This window comes from Ostrinia nubilalis, chromosome 2 (genome assembly GCF_963855985.1).
Source record: "Ostrinia nubilalis chromosome 2, ilOstNubi1.1, whole genome shotgun sequence".
NCBI classification, from domain to species: domain Eukaryota; kingdom Metazoa; phylum Arthropoda; class Insecta; order Lepidoptera; family Crambidae; genus Ostrinia; species Ostrinia nubilalis.
In genome coordinates this window covers 8548551-8564678 of record NC_087089.1, presented here as the reverse complement: position 1 = coordinate 8564678, position 16128 = coordinate 8548551, and the positions used below count along the sequence as shown (strand labels likewise).

Here is a 16128-nt window from a genome sequence, read left to right as displayed (position 1 = left end):
ATCACTATTGTTGAAACGTAATTCTAACGATACTCGCTAGATGGGGCTATCTTCTATTAGTGAATTTAAAACTTGACATGATTCAATATCGTAAATTATTGTGATTACTTCGCAAATAATAAATTTAATAACATAAAAAACGTAAATATTATGTAAAACAACTTTGTCATACTTTGTTGACCTTTTTTTAAGACAATAATGTTGCTTAAAGCAGTGTTTTTTTAGTTTCTATTCATCAACAGATGGCGTTGCGTAGAGACCAGCTAATTCTTCAGGTTTTTAACAGATGGCTTTGTAGAAGTAAAAGCAGAACGAGAGAATGGGAGTGAGATCCCATTTTCTTCATGGACGTCATCATGTTTGGCAGCAGGAATGGTATTTTTTGTTGTGTGTGAATTTAGAGACTAACCTATGCTAAGTTTATTTAGTGTAATCAGTATTTTGTGATCCAAAGTGTTACTCCATCGGGGAGCGTAATATTAATGGTAAGATACAGCTATTTTTATGTGAATACATAGACACCAAAGCTATCAAGTCTACACATTCCGTGACCAACCATGTTTGTTGGCCTACATCGGTTTTTTTAATTTCGTGGTGGGAATGGCGGGAGATTCAAGTTTGTACTGCACAAACAGGTGTCAGACAAATAAAAATTAGTTTTGTTTACGAATAATGGTAGGTAGATAGTATTCCGATTGATAAACCATAGTATTAATTGTGCGATTCGCTTTTAACAAGACTAGCCTAAGTATACCCTGTAGAGTAGAGTAATAAATTATAGAAATCAAACTTCCAACTTCTAACTGTGGGGTACATACTTCATTTTCCTTTACAGATCAAGCTGCCAGTATGGACTTGTTGGAAATAGATCCAAAGCTTTTTATCACATGTCGTTTATGTCTGGAGGATACAGGGGTCTTTCAAATTGTCCCAAATGTACAGCAACAAATTAAATACTGTTTTGATATAAATGTAAGTACAAATTATTATTAATTACTATGTTAATGAAAGATTGAATGCATTGGTCGACTGTTCATTATTTACAACAATTCACACTATTTCAACGAGCAATCCAAGGCTTATGTTCAGTAGTGGACGTCCTATGGCTGATATGATGATGATGACACTGTTTCACAATTTTTTGTGATTGAATATGACTATGAAACCGGCTTAATATAATCTGGTGAAGAATCTGTTTCTAATACCAGAAAGTTGCCAATTTGAAGAGAAACGAGAAGTTGCGTTTTAAACTTAACTTTTTAATCACATGATTAGTATTTAATGCTTTTTTGCATTTTATTCTTTTTAAAACAATGTCCCTCTTCAACATACATATTTAAATTATTTATGATGTATTGGTTATTTGCATTTCATTATTATAAGCTAACTCTAGGATGTAGGTGATGATGATGATTTATGACAGACAGAACAAGCTTCAGTTTAATAGTAAAATCTCATTCAGGGGTGTGGATGATGATGAAGGAAGGTTGCCCGGATATCTAATAATTTTAAAAATGCCATAAATGAAAGCGGGTAAACAAAATGCCTAACACCAAGTTCTTATTAATTAAAAGTAAAAAAGTTCTTATTAGTGCATGAATGTGAAGTTAAATTGACTAGGTACCTACTTATCTAGATACATTTTTCAAATCAGTGATTTTCATGCTTTTATTTTAAAATCCTATTTTGAACATGAATAAAAGAAAAATATGACTCAGGACTCACATGAAAAATAATTAAATCTTTTTTTAAGGAAGTAATGTATGTCAGTGCGCACTAAGTCTATAGTGGAAGTTACTATACATTTAATTCATGGGTCTCCAAACTTTGAAGCCTTAGGGTCTTAAGCTGTCGCGGGCCGGTTTGATGGCAGTGGCGCACAGTAGTTTGATTTAAAAAATAGGTGGACATACGATCGAAAGTCATAATTTCACCGAAACAAAATTTTTTTTGGATAGCATTTTGAATGCTGATCAACATTTGTCATTATGCATTTTTCGATAAAACGAGCCTTTCATGCTTAAAAAAAATATGACAAGAAAATTTGTATGGAGAAAAATCATTTTTATTTTTTTTCTGGCTACTGTTGCAAACTGTAGCGGTCAAACCTTATGTAGTCGTAAGTACCTATGGTGGCGAATATTATTACATAAATACTTTTTGCGGGCACGCGCGGCCAAGCGAGTAATGAACATGCAAAATTTCAAATATTTTTATATATGGATTATTGATTTTAATGCACTTAAAGTAATTATTAATAGAAAAATATACTTAGTCTAACTTACTACAGCCCCCTATTACCTCATTTCACGCCAAAACCTTTCAAACTAGAACCTAAGTTTGTAGGTACTAGGTAGCCTAAGTCGATTTTTGACATTATAATATTCACTACTGGTCTACTGTTTATGGTGTAAGGTAGATTAGGTAGATATCTACCCTTTACCTAGCTATATACCTACTTCTTGGCACTTATAGTACCGACAAACATGATTAAAAAAAGTCTTCAAGCAAGAACCCTTGACTTCAACGGTTATGAAAGATTTTTTTACTTTCTAGAGTAGTCCTGAATAGATCCTTAAATCATTTTGACTGTCATAATCAATTACAGTAGGTAGCGGGATAGTTTCAATTTTGATAGAACTGTAATAATTTCCAGTTCTTCTGTTGAATAGTCTTATACTTTCGCAAAAATATTCTTTTTTTTGGCTTCTTTAAAGAGGTGTGAGTTCCTTTCCCTTTATCTTTTTAAAAAGATAACGTACATAACACCTTCATCAAGTAGGTCACCTTCTTTTCAAACATAAGGTTTGAAATATAACACCTTTATCCAATCATCAAACTGAGAAAAATCTGAAATCCGACATTAATCACCTTCTTCCATTCATGTCTTCAATTATTATCTTCGTTCGAAAAACAATCAAAAAAGATATTTTAGCCTATTTCACTTATCTTGAACAGAGTGTTCAAAATAATCAAAGTCACTCACGTACTTACTTTTTCCGAAAGAATCCAATAGGCAGTTATGCAGTACACCAAAATGTTATCACATTATCTGCACCATGTATCAGCAGTTTTTGTGTACGTTAGTTGGCATATAAAACTATAGGTAGATGTGAACATAATGGATCTGCAATACGGCTCGGAAACGTGACCTCTCAATATAGGCCTTATAAATAAGCTCAAAATTGCACAACGTGCTATGGAGAGGTTGTTCGATGTTTATTTACGAGATCGAATCAGAAATGAGGAGGAGATCCATAAACGAACTTAAGTCGCTGACATAGCCCAACGGATTAGCAAGCTAAAGTGGCATAATACGCAGAAGTAATGGCCGATGGGGCAGCAAGGTTCTGGAGGCCACGTACCGGAAAGCGCAGCGTAGGACGTCCACCCACAAGGTGGACCGACGACCTCATAAAGGTAGCAGGAAGGCCCTGGATGCAGGCCACCACCAAGCGGCCATTGTGGAAATCATTGGGGGATGCATATGTCCAGCAGTGGACGTCCTAAGGTTGAAATGATGATGGATGATGAATAATGTGTGGAAGAGGGTTACGGATATTCCCATTTATGATGGAATTATTCGACTAACTTGAATAAAGAGCCATAAAAATGTATTGTTTACTATATGGGTTGAAACTCTTACTGAACCCACTACCTACTGTAATCGATTATGACAGTCAAAATGATTTAAGGGATCTATTCAGGACTACTCTAGAAAGTAAAAAAATCTTTCATAACCATTGAAGTCAAGGGTTCTTGCTTGATGACTTTTTTTAATCATGTCTGTCGGTATTATAAGTGCCAAGAAGTAGGTACATAGCTAGGTAAAGGGTAGATATCTACCTAATCTACCTTACACCATAACCAGTAGACCAGTAGTGAATATTTTATTGTCAATAATCGACTTAGGCTACCTAGTACCTACAAACGTAGGTTCTAGTTTGAAAGATTTTGGCGTGAAATGAGGTAATAGGGGGCTGTAGTAAGTTAGACTAAGTATATTTTTCTATTAATAATTACTTTAAGTGCATTAAAATCAATAATCCATAAATAAAAATATTTAAAATTTTGCATGTCCATTACTCGCTTGGCCGCGCGTGCCCGCAAAAAGTATTTATGTAGTAATATTTGCCACCATAGGTACTTACGACTACATAAGGTTTGACCGCTACAGTTTGCAACAGTAGCCAGAAAAAAAATAAAAATGATTTTTCTCCATACAAATTTTCTTGTCATATTTTTTTTAAGCATGAAAGGCTCGTTTTATCGAAAAATGTATAATGGCAAATGTTGATCAGCATTCAAAATGCTATCCAAAACAATTTTTGTTTCGGTGAAATTATGACATTCGATCCTATGTCCACCTATTTTTAAAATCAAACTACTGTGTGGCGGGCCGTAGTTTGGAGACCCCTGGTTAATTGATCATTGGGATTTGAACCGTGCTACAGCGCCATCTTCCCGTCAAATACCTATCTCGCTAGAATAGAAAGTAGATTTTTGTTTGGTCTGGATTTATCAGTTATTTTGTAACATTATCACTTGGTCGAGTAGAGATATTTCCCACTGAAAGTTCTATCAGTCCCTGTATAGTATAGGGTCTCCCACCCAAATCACAAATGCAAATGTAAAAAAAAATGTGTTTGGTCCAGACTTAAATACATTGATCGCCATCGCTGCATGCCGGCTGATCGCGTGTGATCACGTTGGTTTGGCCGAACCTTTAGTCTGATCGCCATCGCTGCACGCGCAGTTTGGTCTAATACTACTTACCAGACATCCATGCAGACTAGTCATTAGTAGGTACCTATTTACTTGTATCATAATTAAAAAAGTCACTATAATGTAAGTAGTACTGGTTCGAAAACTGCACCCTGCAAAAACCTAACAGAGATCTTTTGGCTATACTTTACTTATATTTTACTCGTGGCGTTCTACACAACAGGTTACTCGCGACATAATATCTTCTTATACCTAGTGGATTCATAGTAATAAACGTTTGTGGCAAATGCTAGATTAAATTGTCAAATTTTTTTCTCTCTTCTTTCAGGTGGAGCCATTTGATGGTTTACCTCAATTGCTATGTAGAAAATGTAATACATTATTGCAGGAATATTCAAATATTAAAAAAATATTTGTTGAAAAACAAGCATCTTTGAAGGAGAAGTTAACATTTAAAAAGGTACGTAAGCGGTTTTTTAAATAAATTCGAATAGAAATATAATAAGAATAAGAGAGAGATATGGGCAGCGCAGGATCGTTCAATAAGGAAAACCTTGGGGGAGGCATTTGTCCAGCAGTGGACGTCATTTGGCTGAAACGAACGAAGAATAAGAGAGAGAGAGAGACCCTATCCCTGACCTACAATCCTACATAATGGTGAAAGGTTAGATTTCATAAACCAGATGTCTAACAAAATAGTATTTATTTTTAGGAAGAACCTCCTGCAACAAAAGCTGCGGAAACTGATAACAAAGAAGAACCTTTAAATGCACCTGATGACGTAAGTGTAAGTGAAAATAATGAGGCGAATCTAGTTAACGGTGAGGTAAAAGCACCGACTACATCTAATGAAGCAACTGTGAACCCACAAAAGAAAAAGAATTCCAAGAGTAAACGGCGCAGACGTGCATTGTCTTTGACATCCAATGATAGTTACAATTCAAACGGAACAGTAACAAAAGATAGGAAAATAAACCACAACACTTCATTCAATAAACCAGCTGCAAATTGGAAAACCAATGATTATTTGAAATATTATGTTTGCAAAATTTGCTCTTTGATGTACAGAGATAAAAGATCTGTTAAAAATCATTATTATGATCATAATTTCCTCATAGCAAGCAATCACCAGGCATTTGAAGCTAAGTGTAGAGTGTATTTGCCTAAATTAGACAACAAACCTAACATAACTGGTTTGAACAATACCGTTGTGTTCAGTAAAAACAGAATTCTTCTAGACGATGGTAGTGATTGGTATAACATTGTATATGTTGCAAAAGATAAACGGCAATATAAATCTGATTCTTCTGATTCTGAATTCGTTGTAAGTAATAAACAAAGGAAAAGGCGACGATTATCTTCTTTGAGTTCAAATGATACGGTATATATTGGTAATACTGCTAAAAGTCCTCAGTCGCCTGGTGAAAAAGTATTTACTAAGACCACGAAATCTAAAAGAAATAGCAATGAATTACTGGTCCCTACACCACACACCAGAACAGAAACAGTATGTATTGAATTGGATGATTCATCTGACAGTAATATGGATGGTGTGTTTAACCAGAACAAACCAAACTCCTCTACTACTCCACAAATAGATCTAAGAACTATAGAAAATATAATTACAGTTTGTCGCAATAAATTTGAAATCCGACATAAAAAACAACAGATGAATGAAAATCATCCGGTTCATAAAGCACAACTGGAAGCACAATTAAAACATAAGATTTTGAGTTTTGGAAGAAAAACGTTAAACGTATCAGCTTTAGCCAGCAATGGAATTTTAAGATATTTGGAACACAAAAATCTTAATGTAATATGGGAACCTGTGTCCCAAAAGAAAGCACAGTCGGCCGGTCGAGAACTGAGTTTTGTTCGAATTGCGGCAATTAATTTCGATCGAGATAAGCGCGTTGAAGATGATTCTGGGTGGGTAGATGTTACAAATGATCCCACTCTTGACGAGTTTACCAGTACCCAACAGCAATGTGTGCCTATAGGTACGGGCACCGCCGTTCTAAATATAATCCCAACTGCAACGGTTCCAATAGCCGGTGTCATCAAGTCTCCTGTAACTAATGGTGTAAATCAAATCGTATTAACGGATGTCCGTAGTACTGAAGAATCGAACTCTAAAAAACTCTTAAATGTAAACCCTGTTGCAAATCCAAAACAACTCCCAAAGAAGTCACACGTACACGAAGCAAAGCCAGTGTATATCTCAAGGCTACCTAATAATTTTGATCAGGGTTTAGATAATGAACCTAATATGATCATGCCAGTCATAACGTCAACAAAATCTTTAGCTGCAGAAGTGAATGATGAAAATAAGAAAAAAGAAACTGAAAATTCAACTTCTGCAAATAATAGTGGCAGCAATCAACCCGCCCCACGAATCAAAGTAAAGCCAGCCTCCGAGCTGATGAAACCTCAACTGCAAAGGGATCAAAGCAACTCAAGTTGGGACTTTAACCAAATTCAAAATACAATAGGTACTCGGGAAAGTACAGTCAACTTAATCGTTCCAGACATGTTAGTTCACAAAATACATAACCAGTCAACAGCGTTGATGTTGCCAGCAACTCCAGCAAGTAATTCTATTTCTGAACCGATTAAAAGTGGTCCTGAATATATCATATTAGACACGGTTGACATGCCCAATACAAAGACTGCATCGCCGTTTGAATATTTTAGAAACTTATTATTGCTACATGGACTTACATTGATTGAAGCTAATGCGGTTCTCACAAGAGATTTTCTATGCCTTTTAAAGTTCAAAGTACAGTTTAAACAAGAAAATAAAAACAACCCTGTAATTTTATGTCTGTCGTTACATTGTTCTGGAAATGAATTTTGCATGTCCATAAAAGATGGGAACCAAATTAACATTCACATAGGAAAAATGTCACCTAACTGGCAATGGGAAATTATGAAAGTCTACCAAGGAGATGTTTCCACTAAAGTACTGCTTAATGCACAAAAGGCTGGACAAAGTATTTACACTAACGCAAATACATTCGTATGTCTACTAAGATCTATAACTCAGAAACAGGAAATATGACATATGGAGGCACAACCGATCTTAAATATCGGCTGTCTACCACAACCAAGTTATGTTATTTTATTGGAATAGTATTATATTTTTTATTGGTTTTGTATTTAAAATTAGTAGTAGTTACTATTTTACAAAAATTATGTTCGTTTAAAGCTGTGATATGAACCGACCGCAACTTTAAAACTCGGCTGCAACCACTGCTTCTTTTGTTACTGATACATATTTTTAACTTACGAACGCGACCCTAACTCTAGAAAATATTTTTACCTAATTAAAATAAAGTTTGATGAAACTATGAACAACAATGGTAAAAAAAATCCTCCCCTGGTTTGACGGTAAATCCTGATGAGTGATTATTGTACAGAAGTTATGATGCAATAATAACAACGTACAATACTATAATAAGTACCTTTACTTACATAATAGATTTACAACTGTGTCCAGTGTTTTAGGCAGTATTTTTATGGTTAGAAGACGTCGTTTTTGAATGAAGCTGTTTTGCGACTGTCTTCGTCAGTGCTTAAATTAGAATTGAGTAGCATTTTATTATTAATATTTTAAGTATTCATAATTGTAATACATATTTAATATGTTCATAGGATTCTGAAATTTGTATTTGTTTAACCGAACTCAACATTTAATATTCAACAGCAATTTTATTGTAAATATGTGTGTTTTTCATATAAATTACTGAGTAGGCGCTATTTTAAGTTAAGCGTTCACGTGATATTATAGTGTTATGTTAATTTGTTGTATTAAAAAATTATGTAGTGTATTTTTCAAATATTCATTAGGTACATTATAATGTTTTATGATGTAAACTGTTTATAGAACTTATCTAAACGTTTTCTTTCCAGATAATAATAATTTTATCGCGTATTTATTATTGTCATTGTCATCAAATTAAAGCTCTACTGTCTCGTCGATAGTCTTGCACCGGTTGTTACTCGTAGCAAAACAAAACGTACTTTGTGTTGCGAAACACGCGTGATTAGCATGGTTAATAAATATTTTGTCGGCCAGACAGCGCCTCCCCGAATCTCATACAGGGCGATTTAGTAAAATATGCAAGCTCTCTTTTAACCTTAAATCGCGGTTCTGCTTATTTAAAACGATTCATTGATTGCTCGCACTTATTATTAAACAGCATATTTCAGACCTTTCCAAATTACAAGATTATTTTCTTTACAATTTTTTTACCTTAGATTTAATTTTGCCTATAGGTATGTGTGATGGAGATTAGTAAGAACCATGAACAATTTTCAATAAACAGAATATCTTTCATGTACATAATTTATTAACATTTTCGGTTAAACCAGATGTACATTTTGTGTAACTTTGTTACAGAAGTTAAGAAGGTACTATTATTTTATTTGTAAGAATTAGGTTATTGTTATGATAACAATATAGAAGACTTAATAAATTGTTTATTTTGTAATTAAAGTTTTATTAATTTATATCCCTAATTAAGTAAATAACGTACTTTGGTTTTATCACAGTAATATATTATCCAAGTGTCCATATAGTTTGAACGTCTGAAACCACTTCTTCTGGGGGCGAGTGTTTGTGGAACATGAAGTATCCTTGTATTTGTGCTGGACTGACTGCTTTGTTCTTCTCAAGCACCCTAAAATTTTAATAACGAATTAGTACAAAAGGCAATTTATCCTTTATAAACGTTTTATCATAGTACTAGAGTACTCACTTTCTAGCGAAAGTTCTCGCGTGTTCTGGGGCTTGCTCTCCTTTGTAAAACCTCAAGAACATCAGTTCGATTTGCTCTTGGTCACAATAGCCTACGAATTCTTTCATGTCCACTCTTCCTGGCCTGATCAATGCTGGGTCTAACCTGTTAAACATTGTGAAAACCTTAAAAACTGGACAATGAAGATGAGTATTAAATAGCAAAACAGGCTTCTCTTTGGTAGGTTAAATTAATAGGTACTTACACCCCACCAGTAGGCGCTACTATAGTCTGGTCTGCGAGCACGTAGAATTTTGTCCAATGACCCCAAGCTACCCATCCTTATCGCTCGCGCAATTATATTGCTGTCTAGACTGTGCGACGGGCGCCCGCAGTGAGTGTGCGAGCGGGCTTTTGCGATAAAAGACTTGTCACTTGACATTACTCGACCTCCAGTGGCGCCAACTGGTGAGCGATGATGACTGAAGTTCTTTTGGTTTGGGGTTTCGTTTTCCCATTACTTTGAAAGTCCATTTCAAAATTTTGCTTTTGCTAAACACATTGATGTACTTACCTTTCTAGATAGTTTGTAGTCATGAATACTATTCGCGCTTCAGTAGACGCCACCCCATCTAAACAGTTGAGGAGTCCACTAAACGTCACCCGGTTGAGGCCTTCATATGCTGCCTTCTGTGTCGGCGTGTCCTCTCGTGACACAAATGCAGCATCAATGTCTTCTAGAAGAATTATGGATTGTTGTGGTGCAACACTGAAAAATTTATCAAGAAAATAACTTTCATTTGCAGAGTTTAGGGTAAAGCTTAGATATAATCAGAATATAAATAGATAGAGCTGGACCACTGCTACGATAGGTAGTCTTTAAAAAAAATTTAAATGAATAGTCTTTGGCGTTTGGCAAAATCTTAAGGCTAGTGAGTAAAGAGAAGGATATAACATAACTTTCAAAGCACATTAAAGCTTGTATTTATTTATGAGATATTTAACTAGTGTTTTATAGTTTAATAAAATTAAAATTTTGACTATAACACACCTTAGCAAGTGATTTAGCCTATCGTCAGTTAGGCCTCTTTCTGATAAGTTGAGAACGCAGATGCTGTACTCCAATTCACCAGCTAGTGCCGTGATGAAGGATGACTTTCCACAGCCAGGAGGACCATGGAGTAAGTAACCTGAAAACACGTTTTAGGGAATTTTTAGTAACAACAAAGAAATACTATAAAACATAACACCAATTTAAAATTTGAAAACGCAGAAGAAAGTTATGTGGTTTTATTACTAAGAATGAATATTTTTCAAACAAAGTAAGCATAATAATTAGTACTAAATCTTACTAATATTATAAAGGTGAAAGTTTGTGTGGAAGTTTGATACTCTTTCACTCAAAAAGTACTGAACGGATTAGGTTGAAACTTTACAGTATTATTATTTGTAACCCAGATTAACATATAGGCTATAATTTATGCGAATCTCTGGCACTGGAAGCCGCGGGCAAAAGCTATTAGTGGATCATAATTTGGGTAAGGTCACTCCATGTCAGGCGCGGATCCACCGTTGTGGGCACTGTGGGCATGCCCACAACCCTAATTTGCTTGTTTTAATTATGATCTATTGATAAGATCCATAGGCTGATGATAAACGGCTGACTGATGAGCCTTAAAAAATCGAGCGTGATTTGGAACACAGCCGCCACCGACCACTTGGCTCTCACTTTGCTAATTTTTGGTGGCTGTGCCCACAACCTTTTTTGAGGGCTGGATCCGCGCCTGCTCCATGTCAGATTGCATCTGCCTCTATTAAGTAAGAGGCAGCTTAGTTGAATAAAATAAAACTATTATTTCAAATATAGCATATAATATGTAACCAATTTTACCTCTCCTGTATGGAATTCCTCGGTCAGTATACCATTGAGGATTATTGATAAAGTCCAAGCAGTCTTCCAAAATTTTATCCGCTAATCCACTACGTAGGACCACACTGTGTAGAGGGCGCCGCCGCCTCGGGTGACCAAACGGTCGCCATTCAGATCCCATTGCCGTGTACATAATTGTCATGCCTTCATGTTGTTTCAAAGCCATTGTCCTAGCTGGAATAAGATACATAACACACATAAAATAATGTGTATAAGAAGTCAGTTAAAACTATGAGTATTAAACAATATACAGACTTAATAAATAGTTTACCAAGAACTTTGTTCAATCATTGTTTATAGTAACCATTTACATAAATGTATTACTGCCACTATTAATTACCTTCTTCCAGGATGTCATAGTATAGTTGTTTATTTCTTCCAAAAGATGTTAATGTGACTGTTTCCCAGGGTACACCCATGTGTAAGTCAAGTGTATGTTGCTCCCTAGTGCGATCTACACGAATCCAAGCCCCACGATACCTGAAGACATAATTTGAATAGTTATACAAATGAAAATTAGGTACCTACATAAGCAGTAAAGAACTTGTCAATATTTTTGTACGGTGAAATGAATAATTTCAAATGATTTACCGAAAAAAGTGTTGTCCAACGCTGGGAATAAAATCGTATTTAGTTTTTATCTGTCCAGTGTCCTTTTGAAGGAAGGAAGTCTCCACACTCAAATGTTGAGTTTTCCTGGCACCTTTTTGAGTGATCCACTGTAACAGCCATTGATAAGACTTGTCCCGACATGGGACTTCTAAAGTAATCATGCAATGCCTCCTGAATAACAATACAGATGTCTGAAACCCTTTGCGTAATATCGCTGCACCGGCACCCACCCCAAACAACCCAAAACCAGCCCCAAAATAAGGGTTTTGGGCTAATGAGGCCATATATTCAACGATCGTCATGATGAGTAGCTATTTATTCAATATTTACATCAAAAATTAATTTAAAATATTCACAGAGTTTATTTTTAAAATATCATAATCAGATTCAGATTCCGATTTTTTAGGTTATCTTTAATGTCACTGTCAGCAGTGTCACAATCAGCTGATGTTTATCCTTTTTTTCAGCCAAGATAAAAAATATCATACAGCCTCACATTACAAGATTCGACAACCGTTTTGGAGTCTAAATAATAGTTTCAACCTCATTGCATGGAATCTGGACAGTGATGTTGGGAAACATGCCATAAAAAAAGTAAATTTTCACTTTGTGTGTCTCAACCGGGAGTCGAACATGTCGGTCATCTTCTTAGAGAAGAGTCCAAACCCAACTGACTCCGCTGCCCGCGAAATTCGAGACATCGGTCGACTTCGAAGGTCCACATCTTCTATATTATTCAGTTCATATTATTATTGTTATGAACCTGAAATAAGTTCACTTTTTTTAAGGAAACTGAATTCGGCTTGATTAATACGATCAAGCTAAAAGCTTTGTAGCCATACGTGTTAAAATAAAATCAGTTTATTTTTATTTTGAGCTAAATTAAATTATACGAGTACCTACATTAATTATTTTTAACGTTCCTTTAAATTTTGAATAGGTAACGAAGTCAGTAGGATTTTGGGGGTTACCTACCGATTCTAAGATTGAAAGACAATCTTCTTCTTCTTCTTCTTTGGTTTATGGCGATGAACTTGCGTTTTTTCGCCACTGAGGGCACACTATTCCGCCAATGTCACGTGCGCAGCTTATACACAGTGGTTGTTGTTATAAAAATAGAAAATTTTGTAGCTGCAATCTAAGCAAACTTATATACCTAAAACAAACAGACATCACAAATAAGACAACACAATACGTGAAAATAAAATATAAAAAGAACAAACAATTATGGGAGACAAAAAAAGGGATGTTGTTGTTGCAGTGCAGGTGACAAATTAGGGAAAAAAAAAAAAAATTACTTGTCACTCAGCAGAGGGATAATTTAAAAACGTTTGCCAAACAGTACCATTCACCTACAAATTAATTTTGTTTGAGTTAATGAATTTAACAAGGGATTTTAAAGTGGAAGGGTTATTACAATTAAGGACACACTTAATGTTAGTAGGGAGTGGGAATTTTTTGGGAAGAAAATCAAACAAGGAAAAGCCAATTTTCGGACAATTGAAAAATATGTGGTTGGTTGATCCCTCGTCTAAGCCGCACTCACATAGGGAATTATCTTTAATCCGCATTTTTGCAAGGTGAACCGGGGTACAAGCATGACCAAGACGCAAGCGACAGATAATGGAAACAGTCCTTTTAGATAAGTGGTGATATTTAAAGAACCAGGGTCTTGTGGGAATGCTCTGTTGGATGTCTGCATAATATCTACCAGCCAATCGTTTAGACTTTTCCCAGTGAGTATTCCACGATTTGTAAAGGTGACTGCGTGGCAGGGAGGAAGCGTCATGCGCATATAACTTGTAATGTTCCAACGAGCCAGTGGTTATAGCAATTTTGGCGGATGAGTCTACTGTTTCATTACCAGGAATTCCTCGATGACTTGGGATCCAGGCCAAAACGACTTTTAAATTCAGCTGATTACACTGATATAGGGCTTCTCGAATTTTGAAAATTATTGGAAATTTGGATTTGGATTTGAAGGGATTGGATAAAATGGATTGAAGACAGCTTAGAGAATCGGTGAAAATCAGAGTGTTATTGAGTTGATGAGAGATTATATAGCGAATAGCTTCAAGTATAGCAACAGATTCTCCGGTGAACACTGATGTAACAGGAGGACACTTAAAATTCAATGTTATTTTGTATGCTGGGATCCATACTGCAGCACCTGTGCATCCACCTTCGTCCAGCTTAGAAGCATCAGTATATATCTTGAGCCAGCCTTGCCAGTGTTCGGAGACAATATTGATAAATTCTTGGCCTGCAGAACATGAATCTTTCGTTATACCAAAGTTTAAAATAATGGGAGGGTGGTAAAGTAGTGATTCAAAGCTGTTGGAGAAAAGGGGATTCAATGTAATTTTTTCAATTGGAGTGGGGAGACGGTTAAATTTCTGGTAACTTAACAAGATACATGGCAAACTCCGGGAGGGGTCGTTGTTGATCAGTGAAGAGAGGAGGATTAATTTGTCATTTAATGGGTGAGTTGAATTTTGAGAAACTTTTAAATAAAATCTGTCACTGAGGTATTGTCTACGCAAATAGAGGGGAGGTTCCACGCTTTCAACCTGTAAACCGTTGATAGGCGAGGATTTCATAGCTCCCAGTATTATGCGAAGACATTTAGATTGGGTTTTAGTAATTTTATCGAGGACGGATTTGTTACAAGGGTCTAACAGAAATGAAGCATAGTCAAAATGGCTACGAACGATAGCATTATATAGTAGCTTTTGGGAATAAGGATGAGCACCCCACCAGGCACCCGAGAGGGCTCGAAGAATATTTAAACCTTTTTCTGCCTTTCCAAGGATATAGTTGAAATGCGGGATACCTGACAACCGGGTGTCAAGAACTAATCCCAAAAATTTTACTTGATTGTTGCAGGGAATGCTATCGCCGTTCAATGATATATCTAAATTTGGAATGGAACGTTTTCTGGTGAAGACAACGCAACTACATTTTTGAACAGAAATTGAGAGTCCATGGTCTGTCATCCAAGAATTAAGGTAATCTAATGCTGAGTTTAGACGAGAGCTTGCTTCGTTTATAGATTTGGAGGAGTAATACAGAGATATATCATCCGCGTACTGCAGTATGCTGCAGAAAGAGTCAACTGTTCTGTTTAGGTCGTATGTATAAACGCTATAGAGTAGGGGACTAAGCACAGACCCTTGAGGGAGGCCTTTCCATATTAAACGAGGAACAGAAGAGTCTTGGCATCTCACCGTTATTGATCTAGACATCAATGTGTTACAGATGAGACGTACCAGTTTCTCCGGGATACTCAGCAAGTGCAATTTTTGCCTGAGCAATGGGAGCAAAACGTTATCATACGCGGAGGCTATGTCCAGGAAAACACTAACAAGGAACTCTTTATTTTGGAAAGCTACTCGGATATCGGTTGTCAAGATGCTCAAACTATCAAGAGTGCTCAGCCCTTTACGGAAGCCAAATTGGGACTTAGGCAAGATGTTGCTGGATTCTAAGAACCATTCTAGGCGGTTTTTAACCATGTGCTCCATTATTTTGAGAAGGACGGAAGAGAGAGCTATAGGACGGTAGGAATTGTGGTCTGAAGGTTCTTTTCCTGGTTTGGGGATTGGAATAACTATCTGTTGTTTCCAAGATTCCGGAAGAGAACCTAGATCAAGAAAAGAGTTAATGGTGTCGAGAAAGAAATGTTTGGCTTTTTCGGGGGATTTTAATATAAAAGAGTATGGGATTCCATCTACCCCTGGGGAAGAATCCTTTAAACCGTCAAGAGCCAATGACAGTTCTTCAAATGAAAAGGGCCTATCGAGGTTGTTTGTATGAGGAAGAAAACTACTGGGAGAAGGGAAGCTATCCATGAAAGGAACAAAAGGAGGCGCCAATTTGTCAGCGAAAGAATTTAACCATGTTGAGGGATCATTTGAAGGAGCATTCATTGGTAATAAAGACCTGCGGTATCTTTTGATATGCTTCCAAACTATTGAGGAAGGAGTTCTTGGAGACATAGTCTCGCAGAACTTAATCCAGCCCTTTCTCTTCTTTTTGGCCAGAAATTTTCTGGTTTGCGCAGCAGTTTTTTGGTAGAAGATGTAATTCTCCATGGTCATTGAACGATTGTATCTTTTTTCA

At 36.1% G+C, this 16128-nt stretch overlaps 2 protein-coding genes across 3 annotated transcripts; one reads left to right on the top strand and one right to left on the bottom strand.

Moving 5' to 3' along the window:
- Positions 1–269: 269 nt before the first annotated feature.
- Positions 270–8249, top strand: LOC135081964 (uncharacterized). 2 transcript variants are annotated; one of them, XM_063976713.1, is made up of 4 exons: positions 270–375; positions 836–972; positions 5054–5185; positions 5438–8249. In XM_063976713.1, the coding sequence occupies exons 1-4, from the start codon at positions 345–347 to the stop codon at positions 7784–7786; spliced, it is 2649 nt and encodes an 882-aa protein (XP_063832783.1). In that variant the 5' UTR covers positions 270–344; the 3' UTR covers positions 7787–8249. The 2 variants fall into 2 exon arrangements, with proteins under 2 accessions (XP_063832783.1, XP_063832790.1); XM_063976720.1 differs by having other exon boundaries at positions 317–485.
- Positions 8250–9059: 810 nt separating this feature from the next.
- LOC135081951 (mitochondrial chaperone BCS1) lies at positions 9060–12417 on the bottom strand. Its single transcript, XM_063976705.1, has 7 exons — positions 11986–12417; positions 11735–11874; positions 11356–11568; positions 10516–10654; positions 10039–10233; positions 9486–9629; positions 9060–9407 (listed from the first exon to the last, which is right to left on the bottom strand). Exons 1-7 carry the CDS (start codon positions 12306–12308, stop codon positions 9287–9289), a joined length of 1275 nt encoding a protein of 424 aa, XP_063832775.1. The 5' UTR covers positions 12309–12417; the 3' UTR covers positions 9060–9286.
- Positions 12418–16128: the final 3711 nt, after the last annotated feature.

Excerpts from the sequence above, each read along its gene's own strand:
- LOC135081964 (XM_063976713.1), top strand. The coding sequence starts at position 345 with ATGGACGTCATCATGTTTGGCAGCAGGAATG. Across the intron at positions 973-5,053 it reads AATACTGTTTTGATATAAAT|GTGGAGCCATTTGATGGTTT; the intron begins GTAAGTACAAAT and ends CTCTTCTTTCAG. Across the intron at positions 5,186-5,437 it reads AGAAGTTAACATTTAAAAAG|GAAGAACCTCCTGCAACAAA; the intron begins GTACGTAAGCGG and ends ATTTATTTTTAG.
- LOC135081951 (XM_063976705.1), bottom strand. The coding sequence starts at position 12,308 with ATGACGATCGTTGAATATATGGCCTCATTAGCCCAAAACCCTTATTTT. Across the intron at positions 10,655-11,355 it reads AGGAATTCCATACAGGAGAG|GTTACTTACTCCATGGTCCT; the intron begins GTAAAATTGGTT and ends ACGTGTTTTCAG. Across the intron at positions 10,234-10,515 it reads AGGCTAAATCACTTGCTAAG|TGTTGCACCACAACAATCCA; the intron begins GTGTGTTATAGT and ends TAAATTTTTCAG.